This window comes from Garra rufa, chromosome 15 (genome assembly GCF_049309525.1).
Source record: "Garra rufa chromosome 15, GarRuf1.0, whole genome shotgun sequence".
Lineage (NCBI taxonomy): Eukaryota > Metazoa > Chordata > Actinopteri > Cypriniformes > Cyprinidae > Garra > Garra rufa.
Genome location: NC_133375.1, coordinates 19,678,324 through 19,688,964, shown reverse-complemented (window position 1 = coordinate 19,688,964; position 10,641 = coordinate 19,678,324). Strand labels below are relative to the sequence as shown.

At 33.8% G+C, this 10,641-nt stretch overlaps 1 protein-coding gene across 1 annotated transcript; it reads right to left on the bottom strand.

Annotated features, from left to right (window-relative positions):
• Positions 1-491: 491 nt before the first annotated feature.
• Positions 492-6,620, bottom strand: vgll4l (vestigial like 4 like). Its single transcript, XM_073819511.1, has 5 exons — positions 6,471-6,620; positions 3,842-3,965; positions 3,505-3,742; positions 1,485-1,560; positions 492-1,365 (listed from the first exon to the last, which is right to left on the bottom strand). The coding sequence occupies exons 1-5, from the start codon at positions 6,535-6,537 to the stop codon at positions 1,058-1,060; spliced, it is 813 nt and encodes a 270-aa protein (XP_073675612.1). The 5' UTR covers positions 6,538-6,620; the 3' UTR covers positions 492-1,057.
• Positions 6,621-10,641: the final 4,021 nt, after the last annotated feature.

Here is a 10,641-nt window from a genome sequence, read left to right as displayed (position 1 = left end):
GCATCAGTGAACGTTTGAACCTTCTGTAATAGTTGCATATGAGTCCCTCAGATGTCCTCAGTGTGAAAGTGCTGAAAAACCAAAGAATTGTGGGACCTGAAGGATTTTTCTAAAGAACAGCGGGCAGTTTAACTGTTCAGGACAAACAAGGGACTCATGGACAACTATCACTAAACAAAAAAACAACAGCACAGTATTAAGAATCAAGTGTATGTAAACTTTTGAACATAGTCATTTTTTATAATTGTAACTATTATTTTCTCCTGTGGACTATATGTAAACATCTTTTTATGTGAAATATCTTATTCAAGACAGTACAAAAAAAAAATAACGTGCATTTTGTATGATCCCTCTTATTTTGGTAAGATAATTAACATTTTGCAGATTCAAGGTGAATGTAAACTTTTGACTTCAACTGTATTTTTACTAAATCTTTCTACAAATATATATGTATTTATAAGTATTAATTTAAAAACAAAACCTACAGCTAATGCATTTGAAAAAAAAACGAGTTTATTACAAATATGTACAACCGTATAAAAGCTTGAAATTTACACAGGGATTGAAATGAACAGCAGTAGAGATGCCATACAGAGATGCCAAACAGTTTTCCACCTCTTTTTTCAAGCATTTGTTTCCAATTCAAACATGAAACTTTCCGACCAAATAATGTTTGGTCTGTTTTGCTCAGTGCTCCTCTTAGGTTAAAAGATCCTGGTACACTGTCTAATATAAATATGCACATATTATCAAAAGAAAGCTTACAACAGACGATGAAATGTTACTAGTAATAATCAGTGCAATCACAGTCAAAACATACAAAACCAGTGACACCCACAAAACCAATGACAAAAGCCAACTCCAACAATGCTTAGCTACCATGAAATGACCTGAAAAAGGTTTGACAATTCCTCATCTGCTCATGACAGCTTTTACAACACATCAACTGACTAGCTCACCATCGCACAATCTCCCTTTGGCTTTTTACAGCAGAAACGCATGGGCCTACACATGCATCTTGAGTTCATTTTGTCATATCTACATCAAATTCTCTTCTTCATTTATCAGACCATAGGTTTGGTGTGGTCGTGGTAGGACTGACTGAATCTTTGCAAGGCCTTTTGGGACTCTGGCTGTAGCCGGGCGAGTGGATGAAGGTCGGACTGCTGGGTGGAGACGAAGAAGACGAGGACGAGGATGAATGGCAGGAGGAGGATGAAGCTTTGAGCTGAAGCCATTTATCTCCGAGCGCTTTGGCGAAGTGGTCATCTACAGACACGCTGATGGAGGTGGCTCTGTGGTAGTTCATCCCGAGGCTCCTCTGGAAATGCTCTTCAACGTGGTCATAACTGTGCTGGGTAACGACTGTAGAGACAAAATCAGAGAATCAGATGATGATGTTCCAAACTATTCACTCTGATGAAAAGATCTGCACGGACATGTTCAAGGAGGAGCGGCAAGCTCTTTAGCAGCTTTTTACTTACTAGTGGAGTGATTGCAGCAGTCCTTTTTCGTTGACCTTGTTGCAGAGGAAACACAGGTGATGACAGATGGCCGTATCTGGAAAAGACAGCAAAGGTCAGCAAATCCTTGTCTCAGTACATTTAATTTTATCTATCCATCTATAAGCTTTTGGATTGGCTAATGAGTCAAGCTGATGGAAAACCATAAACTAAAATGACAAGGCAGACAAGTTATGTTTGTGGTTAGGGGTTCTACACTATTTCTCCCTCCATCCTGATGCCACTGGCAGGTCAACAACAGCACTGGTGTGTTCAGACTTGTTGACAACATTCCTCCACCCATTGCTCACATTTTCTCCCTGAATCCGGCTGGATTGCATATCTGAGACAGGCAGAGGCCTGTCCACACTCTGAAGAGCCACTCTCTCAGGAACACAAAAGTGCCTTCCTGCATTCTGTTGTGTCTCACAGATTGTGAGTGAGGAGGTACAGACCGCAGTGGCCTCAGGACAGACTCTGAGAAGAGGACGCTATAATACATCGTGTTCAATCAACATGTACTGCTGAGGGAGGGGAGGAGAGGATGGAACAACCACAAATTGGTCTTTTAATTATGGATTAGCATGCAGGTTTGAACACTACAGCGAGGACACTCGCTAATGTCTGGAAATGTTTACAGACTTTGATACAATATTATTCCATGGATGATGTATTCATGTATAGAAATGTATCTACACATATTTATCATATATTTAGAGTATTTATTACTACTATTTTAATCAATTATTTATATATTTAGACACACACACACACACACACACACACACACATATATATATATATATATATATATGTGTGTGTGTCTATATATATATATATATATATATATATATATATATATATGTGTGTGTGTTTATATATATATATATATATATATATATATATATATATATATGATGAACAGGATTTACACATATATATTAAATATTTAAATATCAGTTAAATAAATAAAAATACATATTTAACAATAATTAAAAATATATTTAATAAATAGTATATACTGTTATTTATATATTTTAATAATAATATAATCATTTTAATTAATATAATTACTATTATTTTTAATTAGTTTAAATATACTATTTCACAAATAATGTTAATGCTTAATAAGCTACTGATTTAAACATAGTTATCATATCATTAAATATCAGTTAAATATATGAAGTTATTTAAAAACTTTATTTACATATTATTATATTATATAATGTAAATGCAATGTGTGTGAATATTTTATATATATATATATATATATATATATATTTTTTTTTATATATACACACGCATTTTTACTATTATCTACTATAGATATATATTTTAATAATAATATTATAATTTTAATATAATTACTAATAATTTTTAATTAGTTGTGATTATTATTTAATATATAATAGTTATAATATAATTATATAATTTCACAAAAAATGTTAATGCTTAATAAGGTTTATACATATAGCTATCATATAATTAAATATTAGTTAAATATATGAAGTCATTTGAAAATATATTATTATTATTATTAAAAGATATTACATTTACATAATGTTTATATATATATATATATATATATTATTTTTAAATAACTAATTTCTTAATAATTATATTAAATTGTTTAATTTAATTACAAAAAGAAAAAAAATGCTACTACAACTAATAATAAATATTGCTAATAAACAGCATTTTAATATATTTACATTTTTACTATTACTATTTTTAAATCACTAATTTCTACATAATTATATTAAATAGTTTGTACATATACATAAACATATATATATATATATATATATATATATATATATATATATAATTTTTTTTACTATTGTTTTTAAATCGCTCATTTCCTAATAATTATATTAAATGGTTTAATAAAACAAAACAAAAAAAACATACTGAAAAATACTAATAAATACTGCTAATAAACACTGCATTTTAATTTAATGCATGCTATAAGCTCAGTTGATTTAATAGCAGTAGTATTCACCTGTATTTGTCTGACTGTTGTGGCTTTGTTTTGACTCTCTGTTTTTTCTGGTTCTGGGCGCGGCTTCTTAATTAGGGCCAGAGGCTCGTCCATGACTGGGGTGGAGTACACTGGGCTGGGGATCAGGTGAGTGGGGCTGGCCGTTGGGCTCCAGGTGGATGTGGGGCTTTCAGGAATACTGAACCCAGATGATCTGCGGGCACTGTTGGCCAGACTCTTACTAAGAGCCCTCTCTCTTCTGAAACAGAAAGTACGCAAATGAGCAATCTAAATCCTCCTTAGTCCCTATTAATCTACTGGGTACTGGTTCCATGTTGGATAGTACACGGTTCATTACCTTTCTTCAAGCGTCCGTCCTCTCTCTGAACTGTGCTTGCGCTTCATGGGATGTGCAGGGCGCATCCGCACCCTGTCGCTGGTCATGTGGCGAAATCTGTCTTCGCTCCTCAGATTGGGCTGTCCTGTGAAAAGACGAACACACACATGCCCGTGTGACTTCAGAGATGATAAATGACATCGCTGCAGGGTGCTCACACGGTCATTGCCAGTCACCGGTTCTCTTACTTGTGAAAAGGTGTGGCAAACAAGTAAACAACTGACTCTTAATCCTCGAAATTGCATCACCGCGTGTGTATCTTAATTGTGGGAAAAAACGTTGTTGGGCCACCGTTAAATGTAAACTCCGTTAAGTGGCAGAGCGAGATCAACCGGCTCGTTCAGTATTACTGCAGAACTACCCAGCTGATTCACCGCTAACGGTAAATGTCATTCAAATTTTGGAAAACATGCGAGCCAAAAAAACGACATCAGTGAACAAATGAGGATATCGCTTGTTGTTCATACTGCTTTGAGGGGCAAAACAGGCTTTGTGGGTTAAGGCATGCGGCTCACAGCGTGTTTACCCAACATAACGATAGTAACAGACTAATCCAAACTGAAATACACATCACCATTCACATGCTAATATCACAAACAGTGTCAAGCAAAGGTCTCACGGTTCATCTGCTACAGGCTACAACTGGTAATGGGTTTAAAGCTCATTAATAGCTCAATGACAAATTTTAGTCTCAATATGACCTGTTATGCTGCATTTGAACTTTTTGTATACAAAATGTATACATGTAGGCCTATATGTACAATCCAGAATAGTCCCAAAAAATTTTAGTTAATAAAAATTTTAATTAAATACGAAAAAGTTAATACAAATAGTTGTATCTCGGCCCAATATTGGCCTATCCTAACAAACCATACCTCAATGAAAAGCTTATTTATTTAGCCTTTTGTACATTTTGTTGTACAAAAAATGACCCTTATGACTGGTTTGTGGTCCAGGGTCACATAATATAATATAATATGATATAATATGCAATTAAATCTTATTATAAAGTCAATACTTTTATATATACACTACTGTTCAAAGGATTGGGGTTGGTACAATTTTTTTAATAAATGCACCAAGGCTGCATTTGTTTGATCAAAAATACAGTAAAATCTCGAAATATTTTTAAAATGTAAAATAAAAGCTTCCTACTATATTCTAAGAAGTAATTTATTTCTGTGATGGCACAAAGCTGATTTTTTTTTCTTTAAGCAGCCATTACTTCAGCCTTCAGTATCACATGACCCTTCAGAAATTATTCTAATATGCTGATTTTGTGCTGAAGAAACATTTCTTAAAATCATCAATGTTGAAAACAGCTGTGCTTCTTAATATATTTGTGAAAACCGAGAATTTCTTGAATGGTAGTGTATATTTGGATATCTTTATCTTTTTAATTTGGGATTTAAATACGCAAATGATAATGATAATGCATTTTAATATCCCTCTCCCTTTTTACTTGACATCAGATTTGAGGTACTGATCCAAAATTAGTTTACCTGTCCTTTACATTGTGTGAAACATTAACATTGCCTTAAAAACTCCTCTTGACCCCATAAGAGATTTCACAACATCCTCTTGATTCACACAAAATAAGGTTAGAGATTTTGTGCAACTGATAGTGACTTACAGTAACTTAACAGTAACTTACACACCTTCACAGTAACTCCAGTGAGTCATATACCACAATCAGTGAAGGATCTTGAACATCTGCTAGACCAATTATTTGACTCTCAGCTTGCTAGGGATTTTAGGAAGTAGTAAAAACCAGATCACAGGCTTTGGATATCAAATCAACCACACATTAGACCAGTCAGGACCCGTGTTGATATGACCGGTGATTAACATCTGAGGTATTTTAGCACTGCATGAATGAAGTGTAGCGTTAGGTGCTATCAGACTTCAAGCGGATAGCGTTTACTAAATGCTCAAATGGCTTGGGCGATGAGGGGGCATTGTTGGCAAAAGCCTCTTTCACTTCCATACACTCACAGATCTCCTAAGCAGTGGACTGTGACAAGGCAGGTTGACTCTGCATGACAGAGGATGGGGGATTGGGTGTAAACCACACCTTAAACCTTGACTGATGACTGATTTTTAGTGCCTCGGGGAGGGATATTTTTCAAGGGGAGATTAAAGACAAAAAAAAAAAAACAGACCCACATCCTTTTTCTTATCTCTTTCATTTGCAGTCTTAAAACACACATCAAGCATATCTTCATCTCAACTCTGCTCAACTAACCTCCAAAACAAGAGCATCATAAATGTGTCAAAAGTTCTTTTCTTATTATATACGTTTTAAATATTAATTTTAGAATTGTTTACATTTATATGTTCAAATAAGATACACAAATGAGTACACCATTATAAAAAAAACTCTAGACATTTCATGATAAATTCCAGCTGAATGGTACATTTTCATGTATTAAATCTAATAATAATGATTGTTTTTGTTTTAAAACAATGCATATAACATGCACACATAATGTAATTCCCAAACATTAAAAATAAACAATACATATAACATGCACAAATACTGCAATTCTTAATTTTAAACTGGTATTAAGATATAAAATGTGATAATTACCTTCTAGGATGTACACTTTGAAGCCACTGCTCATCCGGGTAATGTAGTGTAAATTAGTGACCGCCATTCCTAATCTTCAGGGGGTTTGCTAAGCAGTGCAATGCTCCTAAACAAGTTGAGTTGTGAGCAGCAGAATCGTTCCTCACTGTGCTTTGAATTGTCACTGAGCTCAAGTGCTCTGCGCTTTCCATGATCATGCCTCTCTGGCTTCTTATTGGCTGGTTGAAGGCCGGCCCCCTCCCTCTGCTTTTGTCTGCATGAGGCGACCTATACTACCACAGGTGTCTGTTGGGAGGAGACAAACGAGAAGCTGTGAATTGCCTGCTGTCTATCACCCCCACCCCACTATCACAGCCCCAACATGGGCTAAAAGTGACAGAGAAAATCAAATTGAGCAAAAATGATAAAATATAAGTATTAGTGCATTAGTTGCATTAGTGTAAAAATGTATAATGAAACAAAACCTCACAAATAGAAGTCCAATCAAGCAAGAGATGTAGGGGTGTTTATTACAGGGACTGTACATGTGGTCTAATTGAATTACTTTAGACGGGCAGCTCAGAATAAAACTATCCGGTGGTAATGTGGATCTACCCTCCGCTCCAAGTATCAACATGCCAGGGCAGCCGGGCAGAGAGATGAATGGTTTCCTTGTTATATTATCACTGTTCTTGAGAAACACATTTCCTGGCATCACAAACTTAAAATTCGTAATTCGTGCTACATGTACAGACAGATTTACACAAATAGTAACTTTTTACAGAATTTTAATCATTTGAAATATATAATATAATATAATATGTGACCCTGGACCACAAAACCAATCTTAAGTATCATGGGTATACTTGTAGCAATAGTCAAAAATACATTGTATGGGTTAAAATCATACATTTTTTATGCCAAAAATCATCAGGATATTAAGTAAAAATCATTTTCCTTGAAGATATTTTGTAAATTTCCTACCATAAATATATCAAAACTTTCAAAAATGAGTAATATGCATTGCTAAGAACTTTAAAGGTGATTTTCTCAATATTTAAATATTTTCTCAATATTTAGGCCAAATATTGTCCTATCCTAAGCAAACCATATAATATGCTATTCTAAACTAAAAGAAGGTGCAATTCAATCTTATTATAAAGTCAATCATTTTAAACATACTTTACTGTTCAAAGGATTGAGGTTGGTACGATTTTTTTTTAATAAATGCACCAAGGCTGCATTTATTTGATCAAAACACAGTAAAATCTGGAAATATTTTTAAAATGTAAAATAAATCATTCCTACTATGTTCTAAGAAGTAACTTATATCTGTGATGGCCAAGCTGATTTTTTTTTTGCAGCCATTACTTCAGCCTTCAGTGTCACATGATCCTTCAGAAATCATTCTAATATGGTGATTTGCTGCTCAAGAAACATTTCTTATTATCATCAATGTTAAAAACAGTTGTGTTTTTTAATTTTTTGTGAAAACCGATCATTTCAGGATTCTTTGAGTGGTAGTGTATTTGGATATGGGATTCCAATTTAGGAGTTAAAACGGATAAACAGAACTTTAGGAATTTGAGCATATTTAAAATGGTCCAACTTCAAGAGAAATTGAAATATTTAAGATTAACTGATGAAAGCAAATTTGCTAATGTGACATTTGTACACCACAGACTGAACAAAATTAAGAATTGCTTGGTAATTGGTCAACAAAGTATTGATAGTTGTGTAAATATTGTCATACTAACAGTTGATTGTAATCTATTACATACAATTCTATTAGTTATCTGACATTATCAAGATGAGTTTGTTCTGACACAGTTTAACTCTTGAGATCTTGTCATATTTTATTACCGTTTTCTAAACTATAGCAAATAAACTGTGCTAATGTGAGAAATGTTGAAGGTGTCCAAATACATTTTTGTTTGACTATATGATTTGTAAAGAAGAATGAAAACAATGATAATATAAAACACTAAATCCTAGATTCAAAATCAATCAATTTTTGAACGTAACCATAAATCCTTTCGGAATTTCACTATCCCACTTTTCCTTCCCTGGATCCTGAATCCACAAACAAGTCTTGCTCTGTCTTTTGTTTCCTCTCTAGGAGTCAGCACCTGTCGACGGCCCCTCCTCTGCCCTAATCTAAAATCTCACCCGACTGCATTTTTCAGAGTGTTTAGCCCACCTGAGCTGCAGTCATTCCACCATCTTGCCCATACATGCAGTTATGTTGTCAGTTCCCAACCTTTATGCATTGGGCCTTTTCTTTCCACAGATCTGTTTCTCCTATTTCTTTCCTGGCAGAAAGACAAAGACATCAGAGTGCTGAAGAGAGCTTTGTACAGCGTGATCCTGCCTGAGCATGCTAAAGCCACAAATGCTTACATACATGACTGAAACACACTCCCTCTGGACACACACTTAACCCCATTTGCATTACGAAGAAGCCATCATAGGGTTACAAGTGAGTGCTGCTGCTCTACATAAGGATAGCCTTTACATATAACAGGTTTTTTTTTTTTTTTTTTAAATAAAAGAGACACTTAATACAGGTCACTCTCTTTTTTTAACAGTGCGAGAACTTTCTCAAAACACTTACTCATACGCCATTTATTTTGTAACATTCGCTGTGACTCTACTGTGATTTATTGCGTCTCGTCTCACTGTACCTGCGAATTAACACTGTAATCAACTACTGTAAATATTTACTGTACTTGCTCCCTATCATTATTGGATTGTCATCTATTTCATACCCACATTTCCCAGGATGCCACACACAGTGTAGATGCGTCTCTATAAACCACTGAGAAAAGTTTCTCACAATCATTCAAGCGCTGAAACTTCCAGTTTGATTAAATATGTCATCTCTAAGCTGTTTATGCAAGGTTATGTATATTTTTGAACATTTAGTGACAGGCCAAGATTAGACTTTACTCTGTTTGTGCTGACTGAATAAAGTAGAGGTTCAATTTCGCGGTTGCTTGGAGGCGCGTCATGTGGGAAGCGGAAGAGCGACCTCTTCCGGAAGAAATCAGTAAAGACAACAATTCCGGCAGCGCGATTATGAATACAGTCTGTCTAACGTAGAAATGTACACAATAATATTTCAGTTTTGGTTTCTGTGCTTCTTTGGAGATACTAAACAGTGTGTTTAGTGCAGAGATGAAGAAATGCCCGCAGAACAGGTAGAGCACTTAACGTTTTTGGCTTGAGGTTAAGTGTCGTTTTAGTGCAGAGTAAAAAACAGTGGCCTGAAGCAAATATGTTTTAAGTGAAGATTATTCTTGCCAACTGCAAAGTCAAAGATACTATATTTCATCCAAGAATGTTTATTTGACTACAGTAAAGTCCTATAGCTTATCCACATCTAAGCCCTTGTATAATTTTTAAATGTATTTTTAAGGTAGGTTAATTTTATATATACAGTCAAAAGTTTTTGAACAGTAAGATGTTTAATGTTTTTTAAAGACGCCTCTTCTGCTCACCAAGCCTATATTTATTTGATCCAAAGTACAGCAAAACAGTAAAATATTTTTACTATTAAAAATAACTGTTTTCTATTTAAATATATTTTAGAATGTTATTTATTTCTGTGATTTTAACGCTGAATTTTTAGCATTATTACTCCAAGATCCTTCAGAAATAATTCTGATGTTCTTCTGATTTGCTGCTCAGAAAACATGTATTATTATGTTAAAAACAGCTGAGTAGAATTTTTTTCAGGTTTCTTTGATAAATATGAAGTTCAAAAGAACAGCATTTATCTGAAATATAAATATTTTGTAACATTATAAATGTCTTTATCATCACTTTTGATCAATTTAAAGCATCCTTGCTAAATAAAAGTATTAATTTCTGTAATTACTTGAATGGTATAGTGTATAATGTTACAAAAGCTTTTTATTTCAGATAAATGCTAATCTTTGGATCTTTCTATTCATCAAAGAATCCTGAAATCCTTTAAATATTGAAAATAATAATAAAATGTTTCTTGAACAGCAGATCAGCATATTAGAATGATTTCTGAAGCATCATGTGACACTGAAGAATGGAGTAATGATGCAGAAAATTTAGCTTTGATCACAGAAATAAATTCCGTTTTAAAATATTCAAATAGAAAAATATATTTTAAATAGTAAACATGGTTGGTGAGCAGAAGAGACTTGTCTAAATATAT